This window comes from Salmo salar, chromosome 23 (assembly GCF_965601325.2).
Source record: "Salmo salar chromosome 23, fSalSal1, whole genome shotgun sequence".
In the NCBI taxonomy this organism is placed as follows: domain Eukaryota; kingdom Metazoa; phylum Chordata; class Actinopteri; order Salmoniformes; family Salmonidae; genus Salmo; species Salmo salar.
Window position 1 is genome coordinate 50,986,063 of NC_138313.1, and position 18,938 is coordinate 51,005,000.

The 18,938-nt window shown below is 32.0% G+C and overlaps 1 protein-coding gene across 2 annotated transcripts in view; it reads right to left on the minus strand.

The window, feature by feature from the left end:
* Nucleotides 1–18,938, minus strand: part of smad6b (SMAD family member 6b) — a 60,294-nt gene that overhangs the window by 19,496 nt on the left and 21,860 nt on the right. The window contains exon 2 of one of the 2 annotated variants that reach the window (XM_014170422.3): nucleotides 6,028–6,084. The exons of the other annotated variant lie outside the window; for it this stretch is intronic. Coding sequence (XP_014025897.1) covers nucleotides 6,028–6,084 — 57 coding nt within the window. The remainder of the gene's footprint in view (nucleotides 1–6,027; nucleotides 6,085–18,938) is intronic. 2 annotated transcript variants of the gene reach the window in all.

Genomic DNA, 18,938 nt, shown 5'->3' on the forward strand with positions numbered 1-18,938 from the left:
CATCACTCCTCTGGACTGTAACACTCCTCTGGACTGTAACCATCACTCCTCTGGACTGTAACCATCACTCCTCTGGACTGTAACCATCACTCCTCTGCACTGGTACCATCACTCCTCTGGACTGTAACCATCACTCCTCTGGACTGGTACCATCACTCCTCTGGACTGTAACACTCCTCTGGACTGTAACCATCACTCCTCTGGACTGTAACCATCACTCCTCTGGACTGTAACCATCACTCCTCTGGACTGTAACCAACACTCCTCTGGACTGTAACACTCCTCTGGACTGTAACCAACACTCCTCTTCTTCTCTTCTCCTTTCCCCTCCCCTCCTCTCTTCCCCTCCCCTCTCCTCACCTATCCTCTGTTCCCCTCTACTCTCCTGTATTCCGATCTTCTCCCTTTTCCTCCCCTCCCCTCTCCTGTTCTCTCCTCCCTTCCCCTCTTTTCTCCTCCTTTCTCCTGTCCTCTCTTCCCTTCCCCTCTGCTCTCCTCCCTTCTTCTCTCCTTCCTTCCCCTCTTCTCTCCCCCCTTTCTCCTGTCATCTCCTCCCTTCCCTTCCCCTCTTCTCTCCTCTCCTCCCTTCTCCTCTTCTCTCCTCCTCTCCTCCCTTCCCCACTCCTCTCCTCTCTTCCCCTCTTCTCTCCTCTCCTCCCTTCCCCTCTTCTCTCCTCTCCTCCCTTCTCCTCTTCTCTCCTCCTCTCCTCCCTTCCCCACTCCTCTCCTCTCTTCCCCTCGTTTTGACCTCACTTACCTATCTTGTTTTGGTTTGTTTGTTGTCAACCCCTAGGGCTAGGGTTAGTATCGTACCATAGCCAAATACTGCCTGCTCTGTTTTGGTCTTATCCAGTAAAAGTTTTACAACACCTACTCATTCAAGGGTTTTTCTTTATTTTTTACTATTTTCTACATTGTATAATAATAGTGAAGACATCAAAATTATGAAATAACACATATGGAATCATGTAGGGACCAAAAAAAGTGTTAAACAAATCAAAATATATTTTATATTTGAGATTCTTCAAATAGCCACCGTTTGCCTTGATGACAGCTTTGCACACTCTTGACATTCTATCAACCAGCTTCACCTGGAATGCTTTTCCAACAGTCTTGAATGAGTTCCCACATATGCTGAGCATTTGTTGGCTGCTTTTCCTTCACTCTGCAGCCCGACTCATCCCAAAACATCTCAATTTGGTTGAGGTTGGTGGATTGTGGAGGCCTTTTCCTCTGATGCAGCACCCCATCACTTTCCTTCTTGGTCAAATAGCACTTACACAGCCTGGAGGTGTGTTGGGTCATTGTCCTGTTGAAAAACAAATGATGGGATGGCGTAACGCTGCAGATTGCTGTTGTAGCCATGCTGGTTAAGTGTGCCTTCAATTCAAAATAAATCACAGACAGTGTCACCAGCAAAGCACCCCCACACCATAACACCTCCTCCTCCATGCTTCATGGTGGGAAATACACATGCTGAGATCATCCGTTCACCCACACCGCGTCTCACAAAGACACGGCGGTTGGAACCAAAAATCTCCAATTTGGACTCCAGACCAAAGGGCAGATTTCCACCGGTCTAATGTCCATTGCTCGTGTTTCTTGGCCCAAGCAAGTCTCTTCTTCTTATTGGTGTCCTTTAGTAGTGGTTTCTTTGCAGCACTTTGACCATGAAGGCCTGATTCACACAGTCTCCTCTGAAGAGTTGATGTTGAGATGTGTCTGTTACTTGAACTCTGTGAAACATTCATTTAGGCTGCAATTTCTGAGGCTGGTAACTCTAATGAACTTATCCTCTGCAGCAGAGGTAACTCTGGGTCTTCCTTTCCTGTGGCGGTCCTCATGAGAGCCTGTTTCATCATAGCACTTGATGGTTTTTGCAACTGCACTTGAAGAAACTTTCAAAGTTCTTGACATTTTACGGATTGAGTGACCTTCCTGTCTTAAAGTAATGATGGACTGTTGTTTCTCTTTGCTTATTTGAGCTGTTCTTGCCATAATATGGACTTGGTCTTTTACCAAATAGGGCTATCTTCTGTATACCACCCCTACCTTGTCACAACACAACTGATTGGCTCAAACGCATTAAGAAGGAAAGAAATTCCACAAATGTACTTTTAAGAAGGAACACCTGTTAATTTATTTTACAATGACGTACCTACCCCGGACGACGCTGGGCCAATTGTGCGCCGCCTTCCGGGACTCCCAACCACAGCCAGATGTGATACAGCCTAGATTATAAGACATTATAGTACTGGTCCATCCTTAATAACCTCATTATTATCCTTAATAACCTCATTATTATTATTATTATTATTATTATCCTTAATAACCTTGTTATTATTGTTATCCTTAATAACCTTATTATTATCCTTAATAACCATATTATTATTATTATCCTTAATAACCTCATTATTATCCTTAATAACCTTATTATTATTATTATCCTTAATAACCATATTATTATTATTATTATTATCCTTAATAACCTTATTATTATCCTTAATAACCATATTATTATTATTATCCTTAATAACCTCATTATTATCCTTAATAACCTCATTATTATTATTATTGTCCTTAATAACATTATTATCCTTGATAACCTGATTATTATCCTTAATAACCTCATTATTATTGTTATTATTATCCTTAATAACCTCATTATTATTATTATTATTATTATTATTATCCTTAATAACCTCATTATAATTATTATCTTTAATAACCGGATTATTATCCTTAATAACCTCATTATTATTATTATTATTATTATTATCCTTAATAACCTCATTATTATTATTATTATCCTTAATAACCTCATTATTATTATTATTATTATCCTTAATAACCTCATTATTATTATTATTATTATTATCCTTAATAACGTCATTATTATTATGATTATTATTATCCTTAATAACCTCATTATTATTATTATTATCCTTAATAACCTCATTATTATTATTATTATCCTTAATAACCTCATTATTATTATTATCCTTAATAACCTCATTATTATTATTATTATCCTTAATAACCTCATTATTATTATTATTATCCTTAATAACCTCATTATTATTATTATTATCCTTAATAACATTATTATTATTATTATTATCCTTAATAACCTTATTATTATTATTATCCTTAATAACCTCATTATTATTATTATTATCCTTAATAACCTCATTATTATTATTATTATCCTTAATAACCTTATTATTATTATTATCCTTAATAACATTATTATTATTATTATTATCCTTAATAACCTCGTTATTATTATTAATATCCGTAATAACCTTATTATTATCCTTAATAACCTCATTATTAGCTATATGAAAGACATATTTAAACTTAATAAAGATCAAGTTACACAAGAAGTAGACTCTTAGTCAGCTGTCTCACATTAAGGGCATAGTACCTCTATATATGTCCCCTATTCTGAAGTGTGACCCTTAGCTTCATGTCGTTCACATAGTCATAGCCTTGTATTTACATGGTAATACCATAGTACCTCTATATATGTCCCCTATTCTGAAGTGTGACCCTTAGCTTCATGTCGTTCACATAGTCATAGCCTTGTATTTACATGGTAATACCATAGTACCTCTATATATGTCCCCTATTCTGAAGTGTGACCCTTAGCTTCATGTCGTTCACATAGTCATAGCCTTGTATTTACATGGTAATACCATAGTACCTCTATATATGTCCCCTATTCTGAAGTGTGACCCTTAGCTTCATGTCGTTCACATAGTCATAGCCTTGTATTTTCATGGTAATACCATAGTACCTCTATATATGTCCCCTATTCTGAAGTGTGACCCTTAGCTTCATGTCGTTCACATAGTCATAGCCTTGTATTTACATGGTAATACCATAGACATGTAGTGCAATAACACTTGGTGTCATTATGTATCGAGTCTTTATACAGGTGAACGTCCTCAGACTCCAGCGTATCCTCCTGAAGGTGAAGGATACATCCTACCGACGGCCTCAATGATGCAAGACGGCATTACTCGTGACGTTACCTATACCCAAAGCTTCTCGCTTGAGCACCCATTCCATCACAATGAGGAATGCAACAGGACGATATTGACACATGAGAACAGGGGAAAAGATCGATAAGGGATCATTATAGAGGAAACAGACAATACATTCAAACTTCAATTTCAAACGTTTCCTTACTGGTCCCTCTGGACGTGGTGACTTTTTTTTTCAGTTGATCTTAGGGACATAGAAAAATGTTTCAAAGACTTATGGGTTGATAAATCTCAGGGAAATCTCCACGATCTGTCACACAGATTATCGTGCTGTGATTGACATCATCAGTGTCTTCGGCAGACAAATGTAGTTCTTTCAAGTCTCGGCGTTATGAAGTCCCATAGGAAACAGTACAGACACTCAAATTTCAGTCAGCATTCACATTTACATCACCAGTTCCCCAATGACTCTCTACCTCTACCTCTACCCACCTCTCTCTCTCTCCCTCTACCTCTCTCTCTACCTCTCTCTACCTCTCTACCTCTCTACCTCTCTCTCTCTCCCTCTCTCTACCTCTCTCTCTACCTCTCTCTACCTCTCTACCTCTCTACCTCTCTCTCTCTCCCTCTCTCTACCTCTCTCTCTCTACCTCTCTCTCTCTACCTCTCTCTCTCTACCTCTCTCTCCCTCTCTCTACCTCCCTCTCTCTACCTCTCTCTCTCTACCTCTACCTCTCTCTCTACCTCTCTCTCTCTCTCTCTACCTCTCTCTCTCTACCTCTCTCTCTCTCTCTCTACCTCCCTCTCTCTACCTCTCTACCTCCCTCTCTCTACCTCTACCTCTCTCTACCTCTCTCTGTATCCCTCTATCTCCCTCTCTCTACCTCTACCTCTATCTCTCTCTCTCTACCTCTCTCTATCCCTTTACCTCTCTCTCTCTCTCTCTCTCTCTCTCTCTCTCTCTCTCTCTCTCTCTCTCTCTCTCTCTCTCTCTCTCTCTCTCTCTCTGGGTGCTGCCACTGGTTGCCGGATCACATGATACCATTTCCCCCGCGCTGTCTCGGTTTCTATCTGTCCGAGGTCTTCATCACTATATTTTGGATGATATACTGGACATGTGGTTCTACATCGTCTTCAGGCTCGTAGCTGTCTGTCTCAGACATGGGGGAGGTGTAGAGCTTTGATAGCTGCGTCTGCACTGCACTACCCATCGAGAACCAGGCTCCGTAAAATTTGAAGGTGTGGCTACGCGAGGCTAGCACTGAGCGGTGTAGTTGTGACGTAGGAAATTAGCTCCAAGACGAGGGCAAAAACAGGAAGTAAACACAGTCTGAGTTACACATAGCCAAGTGTGTGTGTTTTTTTATTTTTTATATTGACATTGCGTGTTTAGCCCACAAAGACATGTGATGGATGTAAAGCTTGTTGTTGGGGACGTTTTGAAGTACATTTCGCTACTATCACTATATGGTTCATGCAAGCAACTAAGCCAGCCAAAGAAATGGGACTATGATCAAAACAACTGTCTGGATGACGTTTCAACTCTTTAATATCGTAGACAGGAAGTGTAACATGCGGGATATGAACCCAGGTTTCTCAGGGTAACAACCAACGTTTTAGACTGTCGGACCAAGAGGCCAAATCCTTCTTGGGGATTTGAGGGTAGACAGGTTTGTGAGCGGTGCTACTTCATCACGTGACAATGATTGACTCTTGTCCGCTGCACACACACACACACTTACTCACACACACACACACACACACACACACACAGAGAACACACACACACACACACACACACAGAACACACACACTCACAGAACACACACACACACACACACACACACACACACACACACAAACATACTCACAGAGCACACACACTCACACACACACACACACACACACACACACACACACACACACACACACACACACACACACACACACACACACACACACACACACACACACACACACACACACACACACACAGGCATCAGAGATGTGTATTCTCAGCATGTTGGTGACGACTTACCCAGTGGCTTTTGTTCCTCTGAAGGGGACAGCCGTGAGTATGGCGGTGGGGGCGACTCTGGAACATACAACATACATGTCAGGGACTCTGAACATACAACATACATGTCAGGGACTCTGGAACATACAGCATACATGTCAGGGACTCTGAACATACAACATACATGTCAGGGACTCTGGAACATACAGCATACATGTCAGGGACTCTGAACATACAACATACATGTCAGGGACTCTGGAACATACAGCATACATGTCAGGGACTCTGGAATATACAGCATACATGTCAGGGACTCTGGAACATACAGCATACATGTCAGGGACTCTGAACATACAACATACATGTCAGGGACTCTGAACATACAGCATACATGTCAGGGACTCTGGAACATACACCATACGTACATATATGTCAGGGACTCTGAACATACAACAGGGACTGTACTGTTCTATACTGTTCTATACTGTTTTATATGGTTTTAAATGGTTTTATACTGTTCTATACTGTTCTATATGGTTCTATACTGTTCTATACTGTTCTATATGGTTCTATACTGTTCTATACTGTTTTCTATGGTTGTATACTGTTCTATATGGTTATATACTGTTCTATACTGTTCTATATGGTTATATACTGTTATATACTGTTCTATATGGTTATATACTGTTCTATATGGTTATATACTGTTCTATACTGTTCTATATGGTTATATACTGTTCTATACTGTTCTATATGGTTATATACTGTTCTATATGGTTATATACTGTTCTATATGGTTATATACTGTTCTATACTGTTCTATATGGTTCTATACTGTTCTATACTGTTCTATATGGTTCTATACTGTTTTATATGGTTGTATGCTGTTCTATATGGTTCTATACTGTTCTATACTGTTCTATATGGTTATATACTGTTCTATACTGTTCTATACTGTTCTATATGGTTATATACTGTTCTATACTGTTCTATACTGTTCTATATGGTTATATACTGTTCTATACTGTTCTATATGGTTATATACTGTTCTATACTGTTCTATATGGTTTTATACTGTTCTATACTGTTCTATATGGTTTTATACTGTTCTATATGGTTCTATATGGTTATATACTGTTCTATACTGTTCTATATGGTTATATACTGTTCTATACTGTTCTATATGGTTATATACTGTTCTATATGGTTATATACTGTTCTATACTGTTCTATATGGTTATATACTGTTCTATACTGTTTTATATGGTTTTATACTGTTCTATACTGTTCTATACTGTTCTATATGTTTATATACTGTTCTATACTGTTCTATACTGTTCTATATGGTTATATACTGTTCCATACTGTTCTATACTGTTTTATACATTTTATACTGTTCTATACTGTTCTATACTGTTCTATATGGTTTTATATGGTTCTATACTGTTCTATACTGTTCTATATGGTTTTATATGGTTCTATACTGTTCTATATGGTTCAATACTGTTCTATATGGTTCTATACTGTTCTATATGGTTTTATATGGTTCTATACTGTTCTATACTGTTCTATGTGGTTCTATATGCTTTTATACTGTTCTACATGGTTATATACTGTTCTATATGGTTCTATACTGTTCTATATTGTTCTATATGGTTATAAACTGTTCTACATGGTTATATACTGCTCTATATGGTTCTATACTGTTCTATATTGTTCTACATGGTTTTATACTGTTCTATATGGTTCTATACTGTTCTATATGGTTCTATACAGTTCTATATGGTTATATACTGTTCTATATGGTTATATACTGTTCTATACTGTTGTATATGGTTAAATACTTTTCTATATGGTTCTATACTGTTCTATACTGTTCTATATGGTTCTATACTGTTCTATATGGTTCTATACTGTTCTATATGGTTAAATACTGTTCTATATGGTTATATACTGTTCTATACTGTTCTATACTGTTCTGTATGGTTCTATACTGTTCTATATGGTTATATACTGTTCTATACTGTTCTATATGGTTCTATACTGTTCTATACAGTTCTATATGGTTCTATACTGTTTTATATGGTTGTATGCTGTTCTATATGGTTCTATACTGTTCTATACTGTTCTATATGGTTATATACTGTTCTATACTGTTCTATACTGTTCTATATGGTTATATACTGTTCTATACTGTTCTATACTGTTCTATATGGTTATATACTGTTCTATACTGTTCTATATGGTTATATACTGTTCTATACTGTTTTATATGGTTTTATACTGTTCTATACTGTTCTATACTGTTCTATTCTGTTCTATGTGGTTATATACTGTTCTATACTGTTCTATATGGTTATATACTGTTCTATACTGTTCTATATGGTTATATACTGTTCTATATGGTTCTATATGGTTATATACTGTTCTATAATGTTCTATATGGTTATATACTGTTCTATATGGTTATATACTGTTCTATACTGTTCTATATGGTTATATACTGTTCTATACTGTTCTATATGGTTATATACTGTTCTATACTGTTCTATATGGTTATATACTGTTCTATATGGTTATATACTGTTCTATACTGTTCTATATGGTTATATACTGTTCTATACTGTTTTATATGGTTTTATACTGTTCTATACTGTTCTATACTGTTCTATATGGTTATATACTGTTCTATACTGTTCTATACTGTTCTATATGGTTATATACTGTTCCATACTGTTCTATACTGTTTTATACATTTTATACTGTTCTATACTGTTCTATACTGTTCTATATGGTTTTATATGGTTCTATACTGTTCTATACTGTTCTATATGGTTTTATATGGTTCTATACTGTTCTATATGGTTCAATACTGTTCTATATGGTTCTATACTGTTCTATATGGTTTTATATGGTTCTATACTGTTCTATACTGTTCTATGTGGTTCTATATGCTTTTATACTGTTCTACATGGTTATATACTGTTCTATATGGTTCTATACTGTTCTATATTGTTCTATATGGTTATAAACTGTTCTACATGGTTCTATTTGGTTTTATACTGTTCTACATGGTTATATACTGCTCTATATGGTTCTATACAGTTCTATATGGTTATATACTGTTCTATATGGTTATATACTGTTCTATACTGTTCTATATGGTTAAATACTTTTCTATATGGTTCTATACTGTTCTATACTGTTCTATATGGTTCTATACTGTTCTATATGGTTCTATACTGTTCTATATGGTTATATACTGTTCTATATGGTTAAATACTGTTCTATATAGTTATATACTGTTCTATACTGTTCTATACTGTTCTGTATGGTTCTATACTGTTCTATATGGTTCTATACTGTTCTATACTGTTCTTTATGGTTCTATAGTGTTCTATATGGTTATATACTGTTCTATACTGTTCTATATGGTTAAATACTTGTCTATATGGTTCTATACTGTTCTATACTGTTCTATATGGTTCTATACTGTTCTATATGGTTCTATACTGTTCTATATGGTTATATACTTTTCTATACAGTTCTATATGGTTAAATACTGTTCTATATGGTTATATACTGTTCTATACTGTTCTATACTGTTCTATACTGTTTTATATGGTTTTATATGGTTTTATACTGTTCTATACTGTTCTATATGGTTCTATAATGTTCTATACTGTTCTATATGGTTCTATACTGTTCTATACTGTTTTATATGGTTGTATACTGTTCTATATGGTTATATACTGTTCTATACTGTTCTATATGGTTCTATACTGTTCTATACTGTTTTATATGGTTGTATACTGTTCTATATGGTTATATACTGTTCTATACTGTTCTATATGGTTATATACTGTTCTATACTGTTCTATATGGTTATATACTGTTCTATATGGTTATATACTGTTCTATACTGTTCTATATGGTTATATACTGTTCTATATGGTTATATACTGTTCTATATGGTTATATACTGTTCTATACTGTTCTATACTGTTCTATATGGTTCTATACTGTTCTATACTGTTCTATATGGTTCTATACTGTTTTATATGGTTGTACACTGTTCTATATGGTTATATACTGTTCTATACTGTTCTATATGGTTATATACTGTTCTATATGGTTATATACTGTTCTATACTGTTCTATATGGTTATATACTGTTCTATACTGTTCTATACTGTTCTATATGGTTATATACTGTTCTATACTGTTCTATACTGTTCTATATGGTTATATACTGTTCTATACTGTTCTATACTGTTCTATATGGTTATATACTGTTCTATACTGTTTTAAATGGTTTTATACTGTTCTATACTGTTCTATACTGTTCTATATGGTTATATACTGTTCTATACTGTTCTATATGGTTATATACTGTTCTATATGGTTATATACTGTTCTATATGGTTATATACTGTTCTATACTGTTCTATATGGTTATATACTGTTCTATACTGTTCTATATGGTTAAATACTTTTCTATATGGTTCTATACTGTTCTATACTGTTCTATATGGTTCTATACTGTTCTATATGGTTATATACTGTTCCATATGGTTAAATACTGTTCTATATGGTTATATACTGTTCTATACTGTTCTATACTGTTCTATATGGTTCTATACTGTTCTATACTGTTCTATATGGTTCTATACTGTTCTATATGGTTCTATACTGTTCTATATGGTTCTATAGTGTTCTATATGGTTATATACTGTTCTATATGGTTAAATACTTTTCTATATGGTTCTATACTGTTCTATACTGTTCTATATGGTTCTATACTGTTCTATATGGTTCTATAGTGTTCTATATGGTTATATACTGTTCTATACTGTTCTATATGGTTAAATACTGTTCTATATGGTTATATACTGTTCTATACTGTTCTATACTGTTCTATATGGTTATATACTGTTCTATACTGTTCTATATGGTTATATACTGTTCTATATGGTTATATACTGTTCTATACTGTTCTATACTGTTCTATATGGTTATATACTGTTCTATACTGGTCTATATGGTTATATACTGTTCTATATGGTTATGTACTGTTCTATATGGTTATATACTGTTCTATATGGTTATATACTGTTCTATACTGTTCTATACTGTTCTATATGGTTATATACTGTTCTATACTGTTCTATATGGTTATATACTGTTCTATATGGTTCTATACTGTTCTATACTGTTCTATACTGTTCTATATGGTTATATACTGTTCTATATGGTTATATACTGTTCTATATGGTTATATACTGTTATATACTGTTCTATATGGTTCTATACTGTTCTATATGGTTCTATACTGTTCTATATGGTTAAATACTGTTCTATACTGTTCTATACTGTTCTATACTGTTTTATATGGTTTTAAATTGTTTTATACTGTTCTATACTGTTCTATATGGTTCTATACTGTTCTATATGGTTCTATACTGTTCTATACTGTTTTCTATGGTTGTATACTGTTCTATATGGTTATATACTGTTCTATACTGTTCTATATGGTTATATACTGTTATATACTGTTCTATATGGTTATATACTGTTCTATATGGTTATATACTGTTCTATACTGTTCTATATGGTTATATACTGTTCTATACTGTTCTATATGGTTATATACTGTTCTATATGGTTATATACTGTTCTATATGGTTATATACTGTTCTATACTGTTCTATATGGTTCTATACTGTTCTATACTGTTCTATATGGTTCTATACTGTTTTATATGGTTGTATGCTGTTCTATATGGTTCTATACTGTTCTATACTGTTCTATATGGTTATATACTGTTCTATACTGTTCTATACTGTTCTATATGGTTATATACTGTTCTATACTGTTCTATACTGTTCTATATGGTTATATACTGTTCTATACTGTTCTATATGGTTATATACTGTTCTATACTGTTTTATATGGTTTTATACTGTTCTATACTGTTCTATACTGTTCTATACTGTTCTATATGGTTCTATACTGTTCTATACTGTTCTATATGGTTCTATACTGTTCTATACTGTTTTATATGGTTGTATACTGTTCTATATGGTTATATACTGTTCTATACTGTTCTATATGGTTATATACTGTTCTATACTGTTCTATATGGTTATATACTGTTCTATATGGTTATATACTGTTCTATACTGTTCTATATGGTTATATACTGTTCTATATGGTTATATACTGTTCTATATGGTTATATACTGTTCTATACTGTTCTATACTGTTCTATATGGTTCTATACTGTTCTATACTGTTCTATATGGTTCTATACTGTTTTATATGGTTGTATACTGTTCTATATGGTTATATACTGTTCTATACTGTTCTATATGGTTATATACTGTTCTATATGGTTATATACTGTTCTATACTGTTCTATATGGTTATATACTGTTCTATACTGTTCTATACTGTTCTATATGGTTATATACTGTTCTATACTGTTCTATATGGTTATATACTGTTCTATACTGTTCTATACTGTTCTATATGGTTATATACTGTTCTATACTGTTCTATATGGTTATATACTGTTCTATACTGTTTTAAATGGTTTTATACTGTTCTATACTGTTCTATACTGTTCTATATGGTTATATACTGTTCTATACTGTTCTATACTGTTCTATATGGTTATATACTGTTCTATATGGTTATATACTGTTCTATATGGTTATATACTGTTCTATACTGTTCTATATGGTTATATACTGTTCTATACTGTTCTATATGGTTAAATACTTTTCTATATGGTTCTATACTGTTCTATACTGTTCTATATGGTTCTATACTGTTCTATATGGTTATATACTGTTCCATATGGTTAAATACTGTTCTATATGGTTATATACTGTTCTATACTGTTCTATACTGTTCTATATGGTTCTATACTGTTCTATACTGTTCTATATGGTTCTATACTGTTCTATATGGTTCTATACTGTTCTATATGGTTCTATAGTGTTCTATATGGTTATATACTGTTCTATATGGTTAAATACTTTTCTATATGGTTCTATACTGTTCTATACTGTTCTATATGGTTCTATACTGTTCTATATGGTTCTATAGTGTTCTATATGGTTATATACTGTTCTATACTGTTCTATATGGTTAAATACTGTTCTATATGGTTATATACTGTTCTATACTGTTCTATACTGTTCTATATGGTTATATACTGTTCTATACTGTTCTATATGGTTATATACTGTTCTATATGGTTATATACTGTTCTATACTGTTCTATATGGTTATATACTGTTCTATACTGGTCTATATGGTTATATACTGTTCTATATGGTTATGTACTGTTCTATATGGTTATATACTGTTCTATATGGTTATATACTGTTCTATACTGTTCTATACTGTTCTATATGGTTATATACTGTTCTATACTGTTCTATATGGTTATATACTGTTCTATATGGTTCTATACTGTTCTATACTGTTCTATACTGTTCTATATGGTTATATACTGTTCTATATGGTTATATACTGTTCTATATGGTTATATACTGTTATATACTGTTCTATATGGTTCTATACTGTTCTATATGGTTCTATACTGTTCTATATGGTTAAATACTGTTCTATACTGTTCTATACTGTTCTATACTGTTTTATATGGTTTTAAATTGTTTTATACTGTTCTATACTGTTCTATATGGTTCTATACTGTTCTATATGGTTCTATACTGTTCTATACTGTTTTCTATGGTTGTATACTGTTCTATATGGTTATATACTGTTCTATACTGTTCTATATGGTTATATACTGTTATATACTGTTCTATATGGTTATATACTGTTCTATATGGTTATATACTGTTCTATACTGTTCTATATGGTTATATACTGTTCTATACTGTTCTATATGGTTATATACTGTTCTATATGGTTATATACTGTTCTATATGGTTATATACTGTTCTATACTGTTCTATATGGTTCTATACTGTTCTATACTGTTCTATATGGTTCTATACTGTTTTATATGGTTGTATGCTGTTCTATATGGTTCTATACTGTTCTATACTGTTCTATATGGTTATATACTGTTCTATACTGTTCTATACTGTTCTATATGGTTATATACTGTTCTATACTGTTCTATACTGTTCTATATGGTTATATACTGTTCTATACTGTTCTATATGGTTATATACTGTTCTATACTGTTTTATATGGTTTTATACTGTTCTATACTGTTCTATACTGTTCTATACTGTTCTATATGGTTATATACTGTTCTATACTGTTCTATATGGTTATATACTGTTCTATACTGTTCTATATGGTTATATACTGTTCTATATGGTTCTATATGGTTATATACTGTTCTATACTGTTCTATATGGTTATATTCTGTTCTATATGGTTATATACTGTTCTATACTGTTCTATATGGTTATATACTGTTCTATACTGTTCTATATGGTTATATACTGTTCTATACTGTTCTATATGGTTATATACTGTTCTATATGGTTATATACTGTTCTATACTGTTCTATATGGTTATATACTGTTCTATACTGTTTTATATGGTTTTATACTGTTCTATACTGTTCTATACTGTTCTATATGGTTATATACTGTTCTATACTGTTCTATACTGTTCTATATGGTTATATACTGTTCCATACTGTTCTATACTGTTTTATACATTTTATACTGTTCTATACTGTTCTATACTGTTCTATATGGTTTTATATGGTTCTATACTGTTCTATACTGTTCTATATGGTTTTATATGGTTCTATACTGTTCTATATGGTTCAATACTGTTCTATATGGTTCTATACTGTTCTATATGGTTTTATATGGTTCTATACTGTTCTATACTGTTCTATGTGGTTCTATATGCTTTTATACTGTTCTACATGGTTATATACTGTTCTATATGGTTCTATACTGTTCTATATTGTTCTATATGGTTATATACTGTTCTATACTGTTTTATATGGTTAAATACTTTTCTATATGGTTCTATACTGTTCTATACTGTTCTATATGGTTCTATATTGTTCTACATGGTTTTATACTGTTCTATATGGTTAAATACTGTTCTATATGGTTATATACTGTTCTATACTGTTCTATACTGTTCTGTATGGTTCTATACTGTTCTATATGGTTCTATACTGTTCTATATGGTTCTATACTGTTCTTTATGGTTCTATAGTGTTCTATATGGTTATATACTGTTCTATACTGTTCTATATGGTTAAATACTTGTCTATATGGTTCTATACTGTTCTATACTGTTCTATATGGTTCTATACTGTTCTATATGGTTCTATACTGTTCTATATGGTTATATACTTTTCTATACAGTTCTATATGGTTAAATACTGTTCTATATGGTTCTATACTGTTCTATACTGTTCTATACTGTTTTATATGGTTTTATATGGTTTTATACTGTTCTATACTGTTCTATATGGTTCTATAATGTTCTATACTGTTCTATATGGTTCTATACTGTTCTATACTGTTTTATATGGTTGTATACTGTTCTATATGGTTATATACTGTTCTATACTGTTCTATATGGTTCTATACTGTTCTATACTGTTTTATATGGTTGTATACTGTTCTATATGGTTATATACTGTTCTATACTGTTCTATATGGTTATATACTGTTCTATACTGTTCTATATGGTTATATACTGTTCTATATGGTTATATACTGTTCTATACTGTTCTGTATGGTTATATACTGTTCTATATGGTTATATACTGTTCTATATGGTTATATACTGTTCTATACTGTTCTATACTGTTCTATATGGTTCTATACTGTTCTATACTGTTCTATATGGTTCTATACTGTTTTATATGGTTGTATACTGTTCTATATGGTTATATACTGTTCTATACTGTTCTATATGGTTATATACTGTTCTATATGGTTATATACTGTTCTATACTGTTCTATATGGTTATATACTGTTCTATACTGTTCTATACTGTTCTATATGGTTATATACTGTTCTATACTGTTCTATACTGTTCTATATGGTTATATACTGTTCTATACTGTTCTATACTGTTCTATATGGTTATATACTGTTCTATACTGTTCTATATGGTTATATACTGTTCTATACTGTTTTAAATGGTTTTATACTGTTCTATACTGTTCTATACTGTTCTATATGGTTATATACTGTTCTATACTGTTCTATATGGTTATATACTGTTCTATATGGTTATATACTGTTCTATATGGTTATATACTGTTCTATACTGTTCTATATGGTTATATACTGTTCTATACTGTTCTATATGGTTAAATACTTTTCTATATGGTTCTATACTGTTCTATACTGTTCTATATGGTTCTATACTGTTCTATATGGTTATATACTGTTCTATATGGTTAAATACTGTTCTATATGGTTATATACTGTTCTATACTGTTCTATACTGTTCTATATGGTTCTATACTGTTCTTTACTGTTCTATATGGTTCTATACTGTTCTATATGGTTCTATACTGTTCTATATGGTTAAATACTGTTCTATATGGTTATATACTGTTCTATACTGTTCTATACTGTTCTATATGGTTATATACTGTTCTATACTGTTCTATATGGTTATATACTGTTCTATATGGTTATATACTGTTCTATACTGTTCTATATGGTTATATACTGTTCTATACTGTTCTATATGGTTATATACTGTTCTATATGGTTCTATACTGTTCTATACTGTTCTATATGGTTATATACTGTTCTATATGGTTATATACTGTTCTATATGGTTCTATACTGTTATATACTGTTCTATATGGTTCTATACTGTTCTATATGGTTCTATACTGTTCTATATGGTTAAATACTGTTCTATATGGTTATATACTGTTCTATACTGTTCAATACTGTTCTATATGGTTCTATAATGTTCTATATGGTTATATACTGTTCTATATGGTTATATACTGTTCTATACTGTTCTATATGGTTCTATACTGTTCTATATGGTTCTATACTGTTCTATATGGTTTTATACTGTCCTATATTTTTATATACTGTTCTATATGGTTATATACTGTTCTATATGGTTCTATACTGTTCTATATGGTTATATACTGTTCCATATGGTTCAATACTGTTCTATATGGTTATATACTGTTCTATACTGGTCTATATGGTTATATACTGTTCTATATGGTTATGTACTGTTCTATATGGTTATATACTGTTCTATATGGTTATATACTGTTCTATATTGTTCTATACTGTTCTATATGGTTATATACTGTTCTATACTGTTCTATATGGTTATATACTGTTCTATACTGTTCTATATGGTTATATACTGTTCTATATGGTTATATACTGTTCTATACTGTTCTATACTGTTCTATATGGTTATATACTGTTCTATATGGTTATATACAGTTCTATACTGTTCTATATGGTTATATACTGTTCTATATGGTTATATACTGTTCTATACTGATCTATATTGACTATATGGTTTTATATGGTTGTATACTGTTCTATACGGTTCTATACTGTTCTATACTGTTCTATACTGTTCTATATGGATCTATACTGTTCTATATGGTTATATACTGTTCTATACTGTTCTATATTGACTATATGGTTTTATATGGTTGTATACTGTTCTATACTGTTCTATATGGTTCTATACTGTTCTATACTGTTCTATACTGTTCTATACTGTTCTATATGGTTCTATACTGTTCTATACTGTTCTATATGGTTATATACTGTTATATACTGTTCTATATGGTTATATACTGTTCTATATGGTTATATACTGTTCTATATGGTTATATACTGTTCTATACTGTTCTATATGGTTATATACTGTTCTATACTGTTCTATATGGTTATATACTGTTCTATATGGTTATATACTGTTCCATGCTGTTCTATATGGTTCTATACTGTTCTATATGGTTCTATACTGTTGGTAAGTAATGAATCCTAAAAGCTTCTAAAAACGACTTACTCAAACTTTAATATAATTTTTATTTTTACTACTTAAAATACAGCTATAATATAATACAATATAAAAGATAAGGCAGCTCTAAATATAATACAATATATAAGATAATACAGCTCTAAATATAATACAATATATAAGATAATACAGCTCTAAATATAATACAATATATAAGATAATACAGCTCTAAATATAATACAATATATAAGATAATACAGCTCTAAATATAATACAATATATAAGATAATACAGCTCTAAATATAATACAATATATAAGATAATACAGCTCTAAATATAATACAATATATAAGATAATACAGCTCTATACTGCTGCACTAAAACTAAACTAATTAACTTGTCAAAATACATTAGTAAATAAACAACAGCTGTCTTCATGTCAGAGTGAACGACGGAGGTTTTACAGACCATTTGTGTAATGACGAGACTTTCTATAGCATTGTAGTAGTTATATTGTAAATTAATATCTTATATTATAACTGATGTTTCCTGATTAGGCAGCACAGTTCAATGTAGAGCAATATTCTGCTTAAAAAGACCAAGACATGACATATGGTTTACAAAATTGGGGGAAAAAAATACTGTTCTATTTGGTTCTATACCACTAGCCTGAAGACATACTATACTGTTCTATATGGTTCTATACCACTAGCCTGGCCTGTCCTATATGGTTCTATACCACTAGCCTGGCCTGTCCTATATGGTTCTATACCACTAGCCTGAAGACATACTATACTGTTCTATATGGTTCTACACCACTAGCCTGAAGACATACTATACTGTTCTATATGGTTCTATACCACTAGCCTGAAGACATACTATACTGTTCTATATGGTTCTACACCACTAGCCTGAAGAAATACTATACTGTTCTAT